The following is an 18,314-nucleotide window of genomic DNA, read 5'->3' on the forward strand; positions in this document are numbered from 1 at the left end:
ATGAAATAATGAGAAATATGCTTCCGTTAATTACTTTATTCCTATTGCATATCTACGGCAAATCCTAAATTAAACACCCACGTTACATTTATAATCCCAGCACAATTGGGAGCGCGGTATGAGTGTATTGTTCATCTTTGTTTTTTTGCCGAATCGTGCATCATTCCAGTTTCTTCGTTTTTGGCAGAGCTATGTATCACTATTTATTGTTGCTCATTAATTACTTTGAATCAGATGATAATTTTGCAATGTAAACATAAGAACGGTAGTGACAATTGACTGTAAAGTCAACATTTGAAAATATGTGGTCACTCTTTGGACGTGCACTCATGGGCATAGCTGGTTGGGGCATGCCGGCCAGGTTAAAAATTGTGCCATGAAGCCACTTTGTCTTGAGAATGGTATTACATTTCAGAGCTAGAGCTCCAAACTGAATCTTTGCTACAAAAGTCTAGTTAATAGTCAGTGATCAATGGAAAATATCCAGATACTTGTTAGTAAAAATTATTTTCAAAAAGTGTAAATTAGAAAAAAATTGTGTACACAGTAGCCATTATCTTCTACATGGCAAATAAAAAAATGTGCACCCAAACGTTTTCATTAGGGTACCATGTATTTCCATTATCCAGTAAATACTGCTCTTGTCTGTCAGTTATAGTGCCTTGAAATATCAGTCATACCCCATGAACGTTTCCATATTTTTTTCTCATTACACCCACATACTTAAATGTATTTTATTAGGATATTATGTGATACACCAACACAAAATAACAAGCCTTTGTAAAGTGTAAAGGAAATGATACATTATTTTTTAAATATTTTAAAAATATACATCTGACAATTTTGACGTGCATTTGTATTCAGCCCCCCTGTAGTCTGACACCTCTAAATAAAAATCTGACAGAATAATTGCCTTCAGAAATCACTTAATTAGTAACTTGAATCCACCTGTGTGTAGTTTATTCTCATAATAACTAGCTGTTCTGTTAAGATCTCAGAGGTTTGTTTGAGAAAATTAGGTCTCAAAGGATCATGAAAACCAAGGAACACACCAGATAGGAAAACAATAAAGTGGCGCGTCCAATAGATGCACAAGTTCTGGAGCTTTGCCCATTTTTTCCCAATTGCACTGGTGCTTTGCAATCAGGGTAATACTTTTGAGGTTAATGTCAGGTGTGAATCGACAGCTGCCAACCAGCCCAGGGGTTAGTAATGGATAGAGATGAGCAGACCTGTGGAAGTATGGGTTCTGCTGGTCCAGCTGAACTTTTTTAAAGTTCGGTTTTGGACCCAGACTTGATCTGAACTTCATTTGAAGTCACTGATTGGCAGTTTGGGTCTCTGTGCACATGCAGCTAGCCATAAACAGATCACTTGCAGGGGAGGGTGGACTGGGTTTTTTCCATCCTTTTTTTTAGCGCACACTACATCGGTTACCCCAGTGTGAGCCAATCCAACACTGCAAGCAGCTCGCACTGGGCCGAGCACCATGCATACCCAAGCACAGTGATGGTCACACAGGTGGTTTACATTTGTAAAGCACCTGAACTCCGAAATCGAACTTTGTTTTCTTGGAAAATTCTGCGTTTCTACAGTGCACTGAATACCTAATTTCAGGTTCGCTCATCTCTAGTAATAGATAGGTGTCTATCAGACACCCTCATTACTAACACGGCAAGCGTAGAGTTAAAAAACGCAAACACAAAGGAAAAAAATTGTTTATTTGAATAAATACTCCCCCACACTCCCTCATTCACCAATTTATTAATTAAAAATAAATCCTTGAAGTTCTGATGTAATCCAATGGTGTAATGTCCCACGAAGCCCATCGATTCCTATAGAACGTGAGAAATTCCAGATCTGTCACTGACTGGGAGTGAACTATGGAGCCTCATTCAGAGAACATTCTCAGAATGAAGCTTCATAGCAATCGATCAGCATTGTGAGTAATTACACCATTGGATTACGTCGGAGCTTTGAGGATTTCTTTTCAATTAATACATTTGTGAATGAGGGCATGTTTGGGAGTCTTTATTCCTCAAATGGATTACATTGGAACTTTGAGGATTTTTTTAAAATGAATAAATTGGTGAATGAGAGAGTGTGTGGTGGTGTCTTTATTTAAAAAAAAAAATTTAATGGATGCACCACTTCTGGGGAGGCTGCGAGCTGTTATTTTTAGGCTTAGGAAGGGACAAATAACTATGGCCCTTCCCACCCTAATTATACCAGCTCACAGCGACCGGCAAAAGTAGGCCTGGAAGGCTTTGGCTGCAGTACGGCCTGTCAAATCTTTAACGGGGACAACCACCATGAATCTTGAGTAGTGTTCTACAATGGTCAGGGCGTAGGTATACTCGCTCCGGCTGGGAGTGAGCTTGACATGGTCCAGGGTGACCAGCTCCAGCGGCTGGTGGGTGACAATCGGCTGTAGCGGGGCCTTCTGACTGGTTTCGTCACGTCTTCTCAGCGTACAGGGATCACACTCTCGGCACCAGGCTTCCACGGACTCCCGCATCCCACTCCAGTAAAAACATTTCCTCAGCAGCATCTCTAGCTTCTTCCAGCCGAAGTGTCCTGCACCATCATGGTAGGCCTGCAGGACCTTGGGCACGCATGCCTGGGGCACCACTAGCTGGCGGACCTTTTCATGGGTCTTCGGGTTGATTAACCCCCTATACAGCTTCCATTGATGCAGGTAAAGACGGTCTCTCTGTTTCCACAACCGCTGAGCATCAGAGGGGGCTGTGGGGTCCATCCTGGAGGAGCCTTGGGCAATTATTGTTTTGACCAGCTGAACTGCAGGCTGCTGATCCTGGGCTTCTTGCCACCCCTGGCTAGGCAGCGGGTCAAGGTTCGCCTGCTGTTGGCTAACACAGGGTTTCTCATCCCTAGGCTGATGGAATGTGGGTAGCTCGATCTCCTCCAGGCTGTCTTCTTCCATCCATTCATCGAACAAGTGTGGCATCCGAGACAGCGCATCCGCGTTGGTGTTCTTGCGGCCAGCCCTGTACTTGATGGTGAAATTGTAATTGGACAGTCGAGCCATCCACCGCTGCTCCAAGGCGCCCAGCTTGGCTGTATCCAGATGTGTCAACGGGTTGTTGTCCATGTAGGCAGTGAACTTCGCCGCCGCGAGGTAATGTTTAAACCTGTTCTCGCCCACACGAGGGCCAAGAACTCGAGCTTGAAGGAGCTGTAATTCTCGGGGTTCCTCTCTGTTGGCCAGAGCTTCCTGCTGGCATAGGCGATCACCTTCTCTCTTCCATCTTGTACTTGGGACAGGGCCGCACCCATACCCACATTGCTGGCATCGGTGTAAAGGATGAACGGAAGGCCGTAATCAGGATAAGCCAAGATTTCTTCCCCTGTCAGGGCCGACTTCAGCTGTTGGAAGGACTCCTCATGCTTCTCACCCCAGACAAACGGGGGTCCAGGAGATCTACCATTCTTGGTCTGTCCCACGAGGAGGTCTTGCATGGGCGCGGCCATCTTCGTGTACCCCTTGATAAAACGGCGGTAGTAGCCCACTAGGCCTAGGAAATGCCTCACCTCCTTCACCTTGGTTGGTTGCGGCCAGTTCTGGATAGCGATGATCTTCTCAGGATCCAGGGCTACGTCTTCCGTACTCACCACATGCCCGAGGTACTGCACTTTGGGTTTCAACAGGTGGCACTTGGAGGGTTTTAACTTCATCCTGTACTTGGAGAGGGCCGCGAACACTTTTGCCAGGTGCTCCACATGGGCTTCATACGTCTTGGAATACACAATCACGTCGTCCAAATACAGCAGAACAGTCTCGAAATTGAGATGCCCCAAACAGCAGTCCATGAGCCTCTGGAAGGTCCCCGGGGCATTGCACATCCCGAACGGCATACTGTTGAACTCGCAGAGTCCCATGGGGGTAGCGAACGCATTCTTCTAGCGGTCTCCCTGTGCAACCGCCACCTGCCAGTAGCCACTAGTAAGGTCAAGGGTAGAGAAATAATTAGCAGTCGTCAGCGCAGCCAGTGACTCTTCAATGCGGGGTAGAGGGTAGGCATCTTTATGCATTATCTGATTGATCTTCTGGTAGTCCACACACATTCTCATGGTACCATCCTTCACCAGCACCAATGGAGCTGCCCAGGGACTACAACTATCCCGGATGACCCCTGCCTCCTTCATGTTCCTCAACATGTCTTTGGCACACTGGTAGTGTGCAGGTGGGATTGGCCTGCACTTTTCTTTAATGGGTGGATGTGTACCCGTGGGGATATGGTGTTGAACCCCCTTAATTCTCCCAAAATCTAGCGGGTGCTTGCTGAAAACCTGCCCGTACTCCTGCATTACCCGGTATACCCCTTCCTTTTGGTGCATGGGTGTGGACTCGGTGCCGACGTGCAACTCCCGGCACCACTCCTCTAACTGTTTGGGTGGAAGGTCACTGCCCGGGTGTGATGTAGTGGTTGTGGGGATTGTTTCGTGGATAGCGTGTGCGTCTACGGTGAACAACTTGGCTATGGTGGCATAGCGGGGGAGCCTGACCTCTTCCTCTCCACAATTCAGCACTCTCACAAGCACTCTCTCCTTTTTGACATCAATCACCCCCCTGGCTGCCATTACTGTGGGCCAGTGCTCCGAAGGGAAGGGCTCTACCATTGCCGGGTAATCCTGTCCTTGGGGTCCTACTGCTGCCCTACACCAAATCATCATTTCGCTCCGCGGCGGCACCACCAACGGTGCAGCGTCCATCACCCGCACACAACCAATCTCTCCAACTGTCATGTTCACCTGCTGCTGCTGCAAGAGAGCCCGAATCTCACGCTGCAGTGCCCTATGCCGACCCCCTCCCGCAGTGTCAGACAGTTGTTGCAACAGGCTCAACACTTCCCCCATGCAATTCTTAATCACATTGGTCCCAAGGACCACTTTTGGGTTCCGGTAACTGGAATCATTCAGCACCACAATCATCCATCGACGCCTCAGTTTCGTTCGTCCCACAGTCAGGGTCACTTCCTTGAACCCCACCTGGATCATAGGGAGCCCATTGGCCGCAATGATAGTTAGCCCATCATCCGGAGGGGCAAGTTCACTATCAGCCCAATATCGCTGGTACACCGTGTAAATGCCTTACACGTTGTACCAGCGATATTGGGCTGTCTTTACCTGTGATCCGGTGTCGAGCAAGATCATGGTCGGGACACCATCCACTGCCAGAGAGATGATGGGGCGGCCTGCAAAGTACCGATCCCACCAATCAGCTGGGCCTTGAGGATCTACTCCTGAGGATTGGCCCTTGGTCTCAGGGGTTGCTCGTTTAACGGACACCATCTGGAGTAGTGACCGGTGTTGTTACACTTATAGCAGACAGGCGGTCCATACCATGGGTCGTTGTTCCTCCTTCGCTGCATCCAAGGGACATCTTCCGGACTGTTGGCGAGCTGGATCTTCTCCGCGGGCTTCACTCTCATCAGTAGCTGGAGAGCGCCGAGGATCTGGGTGACTTCCTCATTCAGGCGCCAGACTTGCGATGACAGATCTTCTGGAGCTCCGGTGGCTGCAGCAGGGGTCGGCAGGGCCAGAAAGGGGGGCGCTACCGAGATGGGAGCGGTATCAACCAGCCAAGATGGCGGATCGGGGGCGCCGGCTTCTGGTGTTTGTAGGGCCTTGATGGCCCGCTCTTTCAGCTCTGCAAAGTCCAGGTCGGCGTGTTCCAAAACCACAGACCACAGCTATCAGTCTCATTGATGGGGTCCATCCGCTTTATTGTACGCAAGGCTATTTGCAGCCGCAAGGCATAGTCTCTTATACTGTCCTTTGGTCGCTGCCGACAATGGTAAAATTGCATCTGTAACTCCGCTTCCATGCGGGTTTCAAAGGCGACCTGGAGTTTATCAAAAATGGCGGTTACCGAGGCCCGGTCCGCGTCTACCCAAGTCTCCACCCCCTGCTTGACCGCGCTGGTCAGCTGCCCTAGCACTACCGCTGCACGCTGCTTGCCAGCCTTGGCATACAAATCGAGAATCGTGCATATCTTTTTCCGGACCACCTGCAAGGCGTCAGGCTTCCCATCGTACTGGGGTAGCCAGGCAGCGGTGGGCATGTAGGGCAAGGAGATTGGCATTACCTGGGCGACCGTCGGAGCCGTGGTCTCCCCCGCTCCTGCGACCGGAGCGAACGCCGCCACGTTCCCATCGTCGGGCACACCTGCGAGCGCCGCCACTCCAGCGGCCGGCGCCACTCCACCGTCGGGGTTAGGCGCGGACATCTTCCCACTTCTCCCCCTTCGTCTTTTGCCGGCACTTCTTTTTTTTTTTTTTTTCCTTTTTGCTGGCAGTTTCGTTTTGCGACCACTCCACTGTCGGGGTTAGGCGCGGACATCTTCCCACTTCTCCCCCTTCGTCTTTTGCCGGTACTTCTTTTTTTTTTTTTCCTTTTTGCTGGCAGTTTCGTTTTGCGACTTCCGGCTCACTTTCCGGCTGTGTTCCCAGGGGGCGGGGCTTCAGCTTTCGCGCCCTTTTTGCGGGGAAGAAGACTCTCGCGGGAATCTTCGCGCCAAAAGATGGCGGCAAGATGGCGGATTCCGAAAACTTTACAACGGATCACTGCTGACTTAACTTCAAGGCGCACTTCACTAGGTAAGTGAATGGGTAAGTATCCTGTTCGTGACGTCAGAAGAGTCAATGTGTACCACCCCGTGATCGGCTGCAGTCGAGCCGCTCGAATCCGGGCTTGCTGGTGGGTCGCTCGAGCGTCTCTGGACCTGGGGGGGTCCTGTAGTCACTTCTATCTGAAAGGGGCCAGCGGTTTAGGGGACGTAGGTCTATGGCCAGAGCCATGGTTAAGTTTGTGACGCCACCCACGGAATGTGGGGAAGGTAGACACCACCGCTACAGTTACGGGGCACCCGGGGGAGATGTTATGCAGGAAGTTGTTAACTCCTCCGTGGGCAGGGATGGTGGCCCCGGGACCCGTTGGTGAAGTAGTTGGGCGGTGCAGGGAGGTGCGCGGCCTTAGGGCACTGTTGTACTCACGGTTACTAACGCAGACGAGTCTCTGGTAAACCAAGTTGATGGTGGTCGGTGCCTGCAGCCGCCTGCGTCTGGTCCCCCACCCGGTTGGTGGTCTCTGCCTTTCTGCTGCACCGTGTTGTGTATTTGTGGGCTACCTGCGCTTCAGCGTCGGAAGTTCGCTTCCCAGCTTTGTGGTTGTCGGGAGAGCCCTTTTGCCCACAGACGGTGGCCCGTGGGATCTCTCTGCCTGTGCGGTGGCTTTCTATCCCCGTCATTGGGCTGTTGTCTTCAGTCGGTACTTTGGGTGGGAAAGGACCTATAGTCCAGACCGCAATCAGTTAAATAACTCAGTCCAGTGGGTTCTGGACCTCTCTTCAGGGTCTGAGTACCCCCCTTTGTGCTCTGGTTTCCGAGTCGGTTCCTTGGGTCAGTACCGGTGGGCCACTACCCTGTCCCGGTCCACCACGGTTCCACCGAGTCGTCTTCCCGGCTCCTGCAGGCTTAGGCCACCGTATGCCTCCTAGCCAAACGTGCACGGCTCCAACCCTGGCACCTGTCAGACTGCTGCAGACCTGCTACACAGGCCTGCTTCCACACTCCTTCACTCCCAAAACTAATCTGCTCTGTCTACTTTTCCCGCCTCAGGCTCTCTGAACTCCTCGGTGGGCGTGCCAACCGCCTGGCTACACCCCCCTGGTGTGCCCATCAAGCCCTGAGGGGGGTGACTAGGGTTTTAGTGGTTCACTGATGACACCTTTTAAAGGGATAGGTGTTGTGCGGGGCCCTAACAGGGACTACCTGACTAGTCCAGGGTGTCACAAGAACTTCACCGTAATGTGGTAATGGGCTTCACACATTCTGATCAAAATATTTAACTTTGAACCTCAATTTCAGTTTTCTACATTTTTACCCAGCGTCATTATATCAATGTATAACTTTGGTATGTGCGAGCCACGTCTTTCTTCTCTACATCTATGGTTATTGCATATACTCTGGTCTTTTATACAAAATAAAACATTATATTTTTGGCTTCATGTAAAAACATACGGAGAAGCAAGAAAGGTGGAGCTGAATGCAGAAGGAGGGCTATGAGAGCTGCAAGGATGGATGGGTTAGGTCACAGTGATTATGCTGTTCTGTAGTTTACATGAAGTGAAGTCAAACAGCATGTACTGGACATCACAATACAAATGTAACCATAATGAAAGACATCAAATCTACATGGATAGAATATTGCAGTTGAGTTATCATTATGTGTGCAAAAAAATTACTTGGGTGCTGCTTTGGATGGTTTGTGCCATGGACATATATGGTTAAATTGGCAATGTGCTTTTAAAAACAAGCATCTGTGCAATTTATTTCTTATGAAAAATTCTATATATTTTCAAGAACAGAGGGACTTTTATTTTAATAGTTTGCAGCTTGTTACCTAGGCTACCAGCCACCTTTGCATGGGGCTGGTATCCAATGCAAGGTGCTCACACTTGCAAGTTCTGCTTTGTAGCTTCTACTTTGTTAACTTCAGACACACCAAGCTTCTCTGATGCTGTAGATGTAAAGCTGTCTCTGCCAGTAGCATTGGCGAGAACACAATTTAGGCCAGTGGCATAGCCATGTTGACGGCCCAAGCTGGTAATCTTCAGAAGTGCACTGCCAGCTAGCAACCTAGAGGCAGTGAAGCCATGCGCTTCTGAAGAACTAACATGAAACAACCCCTTTAAGTTTACAATGATGCTAAATATTCAAAGGGCAAAAGACAAGATTTACCTCAGTGCTGCCTGTATAGTGAAGATTACCAATGATAGAATTCTCTAGCCTCAGATATCAACTCGTAGGCATCCCAGATATTTAAAGACTAGAGCTGGACAAATAGTCAAACATTGGGTTCGGATTATTCTATCTGAATAATATCTAATATTCGTGTATTCGTACCAAATAACGAGCCTAATGCACGTTAATGGGAAACTCAAATAATTTTCATTAGGACCTTGGACATCAGTCTGAAAGGCTGTAAAAATGCCGAAATGGATGGAAAAGTCCTGAAACTGAATGGGAACAGCATGGGATTTCTGGGAATACTGTTAGAGTATTACATGGATTAAAGCAGGAATATTACACTTAGGGTATGTGCACACGTTGCTTTTTTTTCCGCGCGGAAAAAAACGCACCCTCTGGCAGAGGGGAGAATTGTAAACAATGCTTTTTGAGAAACAACGCATCGAAAACGCATGCGTTTTTCATGCGTTTTTCATGCGTTTTTCATGCGTTTTTCATGCGTTTTTTTAGGTGCGTTTTTTAAGACTTGTCAGTGATAATAAAGTTGGTTGAACACAGACCTTTGGAAAAAAAAACCTGTGATGTCATTTCCTTCTCCACATTCTGTTTGGATAAATGGGAGGGCTTGGAATGGAAGGAGCACCATTTGAATTTTGGAAAAGTTGAAATAAACTTCGCGCACCAAGCCCCTTAGGTACCTATACGTCAGAAAACCCCCACAAGTGACCCCATTTTGGAATCTGCACCCATCAAGGATTTTATTCAGGAGTATATTAAGCATTTTGAATCCACAGCTACTTCACCCAAAATGTTGCTGTAGCAACAATATTCTCACTTTTAGGCCCGCTTCACATGTCAGTGAAAAACACTGACGTTTTTCACTGGCGTGTAAAACACGCACATGTCCCTCCGTGTGCCGTGAATCACGGCACACGTGGGTTGTCTAAGTGCAATCCGGGCTACGTTCTCCGTGGCCCGTGATTGCACTTAGAGATTAACTCACCTGCACCCGCTCCCGCTCTCCATGGTGCTGATCGCTCCCGCGGTGCAGCATCCGGCCGGCGCTGACCCCCGCAGCAGCTGCTTCCGGGTCGGCTGTGTCGTGCATCATGAATATGCGCGACAATAATGAGCCGGCACAGAAGGAACAGGGAGGACGGGCTGCAGAGGACATCGCTGGAGCCGGGTGAGTTAAAATGTTTTTTATTTTAAAAGCACGTTTTTTAAAAATGGACATGTCTCCGTGCGGCAATCACGCACACGCGGGTACGCCGCATGGAGACACGTGCAGTGAAAAATCACTGACGTGTGAGCAGACCCATTCATTATAATGGGTCTGCGTATGTCAGTGATCCTGGTACGTTTAAAAAAAAGCACAAACGTCCCAGAATCACTGACGTGTGAAAGGGGCCTAAGGCTATGTGGCCATGATCCAGCGACACGGCGTCTAGTACACAGTGCCAGCCTTCCTGCAGCTGCCCATGCCCACGATTTGGGTTCAGGCTGCTGTGGAGCTCTATGCTACCTGCAGAGAACACTCGTCTCCGCAGCATAAATTGACATGCTGAGGCTCGGGAAGCCACGCTACCGGTCAGTTTATGCTGCGTAGAAAAGAAGCACAGTGGGCATGGGATCTCCAAAAATCCTTCCACTGTGCTTCTACTGCACAACGCAGCGTTATGGATGCAGGGAAAACACTCAGCGCCCATAACGCTGCAAACCCTGATTGTGGACACACAGCCTAAAAAGCGTCAATGGATGAAGGGATGTCAAATATATAGAACGTCCTACCCCCGCCTGCATATTCTAAGCTGGCACCTTTAGTACCTTTCATGTGGCACTAAAGGGTGCCTAGCTTAGTATTTATCCAATAAAAAAAAAAAAAAAATGGCGTGGGGTCCCCCCTATTTTTGATAGCCAGTCAGGGTAAAGCAGACAGCTGTAGCCTGCAAACCACAGCTGGCAGCTTCATCTTGGCTGGTGATCAATTTGGAGGGCTCCCCATGTTTTTTTTTTTATTTATAAATAAAGAATAAAAAAAAAAATAACGTGGGGTTCCCCCAAATTAGATCACCAGCCAAGGTGAAGCTGACAGCTGGGATCTGGTATTCTCAGGGTGGGAAGAGCCATGGTTATTGGACTCTTCCCAGCCTAAAAATAGCAGGCCGCAGCCGCCCCAGAAGTGGCGCATCCATTAGATGCGCCAATCCTGGCGCTTCGCCCCAACTCATCCCGCGCCCTGGTGCGTTGGCTAACGGGGTAATAAATGGGGTTGATACCAGATGTGTAATGTCACCTGGCATCAAGCCCAGCAATTAGTGATGTCACGGCGTCTATCAGACACCCGACATAACTAATTGACAGTAAACAAAAGCAAAAAAAGACAACAAAAAATGTTTTATTAGAAAAAACACTCCCCAAATCATTCCCTTGTTCTCCAATTTAATAAAAAAAAATGGGTCCGCAGAAATCCATATGGATGTCCCACGTCGCCTCTGGACCTTCTAGAATATGGGGGCACGTTCAGGAAACGTATCCCCCATTTTCTAGGAGGGCAGACCCTCCATTTGAGGAGAGTGGGTGCAAAAATCTGCACCCACTCTCCCCGGGTCACAGCTGCAGAGTGCGAGCAGCCAGCACAGCTCACACTGAACACTGTGCTGGCTGTCAGCTGCTCTGCACATGTGACCGGCCAGCGTGCACTGAAGGAGGAGGAGGGGGCCGCGGGGGATCAGCGCTGCGACCGGACAGGTATGTATGACACCGGGGGGAATAGGGGGTGAACGGGCAGGGCCTGGGGAACAGTTTTCTGTCGCATGTGTTATTGCACATGCGACAGAAATCATAGGAGCAGGGCGGCCGGTGCGCTACTGTGCGCGGCCATGTTGGATTTTCGGGAGGGGGGTCAGGGGTCGGGGCGGGCACTTTGGCGACACCGGGGGCTTTGCCAGGAAGTGAGGTCAACAGGAAGCCTCTTGACCTCACTTCCAGGTAAATGCCTGCGTTCTGGCGTGCCGACAAAGGCCGCGGACCGCAACAAAAAAGCAGGTCCATGCGTTGTGGCTGCGTTCTGACCCCACATCATTGATTTCAATGGGGGAGAGAACGCAGCCACAACGCACAAAAGAAGTGACATGCTGCTTTTCTTTCCGCACCGATTTTTGGCATCCAAAACGCTGCGGAAAGAAACGCAGCATGTGCACTGATTTTTCAGCTTTCCCATACACTTTGCTGGGAAAGCTGAACGCATGCAATTTGCCACTGAAACGCTGCGGTTCAAAACGCAGCGTTTCCGCGGTAAAAAACGCATCGTGTGCACACAGCCTTAATGAGTTTTCCTGCGGCTGTCCCACTACTTCCTGGTCTTATCATTAGATGTCATGCATATTCACTGCTTCCCCCGCCCACCCTCTGTGATAGTGGGTGTGCGGGGTCATTGAACTCAATGCCGGATTACAAAATTAGCCAGTGTGTGCACATTGAGTATTTGGTTGCAAATATTTCTACATCAAATCTACATCTCCTGGTGGAAAAACGCATGAAAACCACAATGCGGTTTCGACACATTTTTGCTGGGGTTTTCTGCCAGGAGATACAGAATTTTTGTAGACATTTGTTGCAGACATTTCTGCATCAAATCTTCATCTAATGGCAGAAAAACGCACCAAAGTCACATGAAAAGCGCATGCGGTTTTGGTGCAATTTTTTTGCCAGGAGATGCAGATTTGGTGCAGAAATTTCTTTACCCAAATACTCAGTATGCACACATTGTCTCATCTGGTAATCTGGCATTGAATTCAATGACTTTACCTGAGGTCACAGATGGGGAACCCACAGTACCAAGTGTGCTGGATTGCTGGACAGCTGTATTGTGATACAAGGAGGCACAGCAGTCCGGCAATCCAGCAGTTAGGTCACTGGAGTTCACACTGAAAGGTTCCCCTCTGCCCTCAGTGAACTCAGTTGAACCCGCTGCCAGATTGCGGGACTGCTGTGCTGGAGTTCCCAGCTGTTGGGACACTTGGAGGCTGTGAATTCTGGTAACAGATCACAGCCTCCAGAAGTCCCAGCAATTGGGAACTCTAGAAACCTGAAAGGTTCTTTTAAGGTTTCCAGGCCTCATTGCTAGACTGTCGGATTGTGGGACTTGGCAGTTCAGCAATTTGGCAGACAGGTCAGCGGAGTTCATACTCGGGAACTTGGATTGCCCTTTGCCGCAATCCAGCAGTCTGGCAATTCAGCAGCTAGTTACACTTTTACTAAGAGCAGCGGGTCAACTTTCACTAAAAGCAGCGGGGAGTCCCCAGTGTGACCTCTGGTGACCTGACAGTCAGATTGCCGAACTGCTGTCGTGCCGTGTCCCGCAATCCAGCCATCCGGCAATCCGCCAGTGGGTTCACTGGCAGTCAGTCCGGGGACCTGACTGACCACCGTTTCTCACAATCGGGTCCCCCACTGCCCTCAGTATGTCCCAGGAGCTACAGTGAGTGGTCACGTTTTCATCACTGCAGCTTCTGGATGTAGCAGAGCCGGGTTCATCGTGAGACCTTGTGTGGATTACATCAGACCTACGGGAATGTTTGGAGGTTAAATTGGTGAAAAAGGGTGTTTGCTTTTTTAATTTAAATAAAGGATTTTTGTGTTTATTTCTTTTTACTTACAGGTAGTGATGGACGGACCCAGACTGTAAAAGTCCAGATCCGTGTAGGTTCCAAAGACTCGGGGCCCGAAGTTCTCAGGGAACCCGAGTAAGAAAAAAAGAAATAAAAAAAAAAAAGAAGAAAATAAGAATAAAGCAAGTGCTTCATACTTACTCGTCTCTGCATGGCTGTACAATGCTTCCAGGGTCTCTCACTCTACTTCAAGGTCTGCTTATTATCTTAATACATATGCACTGCTTCCCCCACCCACCAGCAGTCCCCACATTTCTGATTGGTTAGACAGTACCCACATTGTGTGTGACAGCGTTTCTGACTGCTTTCAATCAGAGGGTCTGTGTCTGTATCTAGATTGGTGTAAAAATAAATTAATATCAGTTCAATGAGGTCACCTGAGGTCAGGTTACCTGCGATCACAGGTGGCGGACCGTGGAAAACTCCAGCTGTGACCGCAAATAAATTGAGTGACTTTACCCTTCATCATGGTGGCTCTGTCATTCTATGCCTGAAGCTCACAGCGGGCAGCCATATTCTATGTCCATGCGCTGTCACTTCAGATGTAGCAAACCTGGAATCTTCATGGTATGGATTACATCGGATCTGGGTGTTTTGGGAGTTAATAAAGAGGTGAAAGAGGGTGTTTTTTTGTATTTTATTTCAAATAAAGGATGTTTTGGTGTTTGTGTTTATTTCTTTTCACTTACCGATTAGTAATAGGGGGGTCTCATAAATGCCTCACTGTTATGATTTGGTCACCGTGGATGATCACAAAAATCCCATCAGCAGAAAAAACACAAAAGTAGTTGGAACCTCAGCTGACCGCAATCCCCTTTCTGTCAGACTACACTAGAAGTAGCCATGGAGCTTTCCTAAATACATCTAGATGCCACATCACAGCTGGAGAAACTTACTACACCTCACAGATAGAAATGAGGAAACCTATCTTGCCTCAGAGTAGTCCCCAAAGGAATAGCAAACTCTCAACATATAAAGTCAATGGTGATGTAAGAAAACACAATACACAGATAGGAAATATAGATTAGCATAGGTGAGGCCTGACTTCCTAGATAGAACAGGACAGGACAGATAACTAATTGCGGTCAGTGCAAAACCCTGTGGAAAAATACCAATCTCATGATAAGAAAAATACTGAGACCACATGGACTCTTCCCCACTATATCAGGTACTCTTGTAAATAATGCGAGAAATAATACCAAAAAACCCACAAAAAGTACAAAAGTGCAAATAATCAAATAGAACAGGGAGAATCTCCCGTTTCTTGCAGTGGGACCTGAAAAGGGGGAACCCCCAAGTTCATCATAACAGAAAGACAATTCCTCTCCTGCAAGAAAACAGATTATCTGGTATGGGACAGGCACAGGATAAATGGAAGGACAACTCCAAGCCAATTCAGAGACAGAGGAACAACATCTATAACTGGCCCCAGCCAGCAGACACTGCTCTTTTATATAACCCAGGCTGATCTGCAATTGGGCTTCTAAAACTCCCAATTAACTCTCACACCTGTTGAGGCACAGTCATCTTCACCCCCAGTCCTGACCACCAGAGGGAGCTCCAAACCATCACCCCCTCGGATGCCATTCATAACATCTCCCATTACTAATCTAGGGCTTAGTAGCAGCTGTGACTTGTTATTAACGCCTTATTACCACGATTACCACTGCACCAGGGAAGTTGGATGAGCAGAGTAAAGTGCTAGGATTGTTGCAGCTAATGGATGCCACAATCATGGGTGGTTGCAGGCTGCTATTTTTAGGCTGGGGAGCCCAATAAGCATGGGTCCCCCCAGGGTGAGAATACCAGCTCCACCTGTCTGCTTAATCATGGCTGGGTATCAAAATTGGGGTTTGTACTGCACACCAGTTTTTTTATAAATTTATTTATTTAAATAATTTTTTTAAAAAAGCCACATGCAGTCCCTTTTCTTTTGATACACAGCCAAGATAACCGCATAACTGGGGGCTGCAGTCTGTAGACGTATGCTTTATCTGTGCTGGGTATCATAATATTGGGGGTCCCTATGCCAATTGTTTTATTTATTCATTTTTGCAGCAATAGAAATGCATACACACACACACATCGTGTCTCTGATTGAAAGCAGTCAGACACGATGCCACTCAGGATGGGGGAGCTGTCTGACTGCAACCAATTAGAGATACGGGGACTGCCAGTGGGTAAAGGAAGCAGTGCATATGTATGAGGTTAATGAGTGGCCCCAAAAGTAGCGTTAGAGCTGCGTGGGAGACTCTGTAAGTTTGAAGTTCTTGCTCCAATCCTGCTATCCCCTCTACCACCATGTTAAAACGCCTGATTCTTGTCCCCATAGACTTATATAGGGTCTGGCATCCAGACAGATATCTAAGATCAATTCCGGCCCCAACCTGGTTGGACCCGCTGATCTTGGGTATCTGCGAGTCTGCCCATCACTACTTACAGGTTTAGTAATGGAGAGGTCCCATAGACTCCTCCCCATTCGTAGCTTTGGGCTTAATGACAGCTGTGATTTTTTTGACAAATCATAGCTGTCAATAACTCCTTATACTACCCCAATTACCACCATTGCAGGGCAATCGAGATGAGCTGGATAAAGTGCCAGAATTGTCATATCTAATGGATGGGACAATTTCAGGATGGCTGCGGGTTGATATTTTTAGACTGGGGGCCCAATAATGATGGGTCTCCCCAGCCTGAGAATACCAGCCTCCAGCTGTTGGCTTTATCTTAGCTGGGTATCAAAATTGGGGCGGTGACTGCATGACTTTTTTTAAATTATTTATTTAAATAATTGAAAAAACTCTAAGAATGTCCCTTGTATTTCGATACATCACCATTATATTGCAGATAGCTGAGGGCTGCAGCCTGTGGCCGTTTGCATTATCTGCACTGGGTATCATAATAAGGGGGAGCCTGCATCATTTTTACAATTGTTTATTTATTTTTACACTCCACCAATCACAGACTCCTGCAGAGAGGGTGGGGAAAGCAGGGTGTCAACGAGTCATAGACACATGCATATAGGGTGGGCAGGAGAAGCAGTGCATATTTAAAAGGTTAATGAGCAGACCAGTAAGTAGAGTGACAGGGAAACTCCGTAAGTATAATTCTCATGATTTATGACATTAATTTTTTTTTTTTCACTGCACCTCACAATTACAGTAATGGCAGGAACAAAGATGGCTTCAGCATTACTATGATTTGCAAGCAATCCCAGCATCTTTAGTGGCTTAAATCCAGGCTCCAAACTTGCTGTAAGGGGTCTCAAAACTCAAGAGGGGAATACGAAAATACTCAATGAGTAACGGATATCGCGAATACCTCAATATTCGTGCAAGTAACAAATAGTGCTGAGTATATTCGCTCATCATTACTAATGACATATGCACTTTGTAGAACAATACACATTTAATGTAACCTTTAGCTTTCTGTAAAGCAAGTACTTGGTACTAGTCATTGTACTCACCGCCATTTCCATTGCTTCATTCAGTAAGCCGTTCCTTTTACTGTGCAGGTAGGCAGATGAAGTTCCTGTCTTGGCCACTCTTATCCTGGCAAGTCTAGCTTTCTGTGTAATAAAAAAAAAACATGTATTGTCACAATAATAATTGTTATCAAATTAATACCAATTGTGTAAAAGCATAAAAACATCATGTTCTTTACATAGTTGTATTTGTAGAGGTAACAAGTATAAGGGCTCAAAAAAGCAGCAAACAATGGAACGCATCTACAAGGATAAACCGGTGGAGAAATGGCTGTCAACAGCTTATAATGTAATTTACATTATGTATCATCTTCTTCTGCATTTATTTTTGCAGTATCCCTCATAGCCAGAGGTGGAGACTGTGGTGTGCATGGTGTCAGACCGGAGTATGTAGGGCTCATCAGACGATATTATTTTAAGAGCAAAAACCTTTAAATAAATTAACCATAACCCATCTACACAGAACATTGAGATGCCATCATGTTTTTATCATTTCACATAATTTCAATATCTTAATAAGAATTAAAAATGCAATGTTCTTTGTGAACAGGAACTTCTTAATATAAATATGTTAAGGGTCAGTTTCCTTATAGTACAGGGGTCTTGAATTCATAATGATGTGGGTTAAAAAGGTTTTGTGATGGCAGACAATGTGGTGAAATTTTCTGCTACTGCAGCACCACAACTGCAGTGGTCACCATTGATCTTATTGACTTGTCCTACAGTGCCATATATGCCCGTGTGGGCCTTAGTGGCAAAGACTGCACTCAGCATGCAGCCTGCATGTTTGGCATATAATCCCTGAGGCCACTGATTGGCGAGGTCCCCTGATGCTCCAACACTGCCACTCCAATGGTCGCAGCCTGTCTTGTTGAAAGGTTCTGCGCTGATGATCTGCCATACAAGAACATGTACGTCACATTAATTTACGTGCTTAGTGATAGTCTAATTCATGGATTCAATCATTTTAGAATGCTGTTGCCTAGTGTTTTGTATATACACATGCCTATACCACTGCTGCAGCCAATCACTGGACTCAGTCATAATGTCTGCAGGTATGGCACTTGAATGCAGAAGCTAATTTGTATGTCATGTCATCACTAGTGAGATCACTACCATACTCAGGTGCTTGGTGCTCGTAAAGAGCAGTTGATGCCCGGATGGGCACAACTCGAGTACCGACTGTAATGGAAGCCAATGGCTAAAGATTTCCCAGAAAACTGCTCGAGATGCCCATTGACTTCCATTATATTCGGGTGCTGGAGTAGCACCCATGCGAGCATTCAACTGCTCTTTACTAGTGATGGTCGAGCACTAAAATGCTACAATGCTCATTAGTTGATTCGAGATGGTCAGTCGCTCGGACAAGCTCAACATGAGTAACGA

The 18,314-nt window shown here is 47.3% G+C and overlaps 1 protein-coding gene across 3 annotated transcripts in view; it reads right to left on the reverse strand.

The window, feature by feature from the left end:
- KCND3 (potassium voltage-gated channel subfamily D member 3) overlaps nt 1–18,314 on the reverse strand; it is a 668,199-nt gene that overhangs the window by 85,280 nt on the left and 564,605 nt on the right. For all 3 annotated transcript variants that reach the window (XM_075335582.1, XM_075335580.1, XM_075335583.1), the window contains exon 5: nt 16,911–17,012. In XM_075335582.1, the coding sequence (XP_075191697.1) occupies nt 16,911–17,012 (102 nt within the window). The remainder of the gene's footprint in view (nt 1–16,910; nt 17,013–18,314) is intronic.

This window comes from Anomaloglossus baeobatrachus, chromosome 2 (genome assembly GCF_048569485.1).
Source record: "Anomaloglossus baeobatrachus isolate aAnoBae1 chromosome 2, aAnoBae1.hap1, whole genome shotgun sequence".
Classification (NCBI taxonomy): Eukaryota; Metazoa; Chordata; class Amphibia; order Anura; family Aromobatidae; genus Anomaloglossus; species Anomaloglossus baeobatrachus.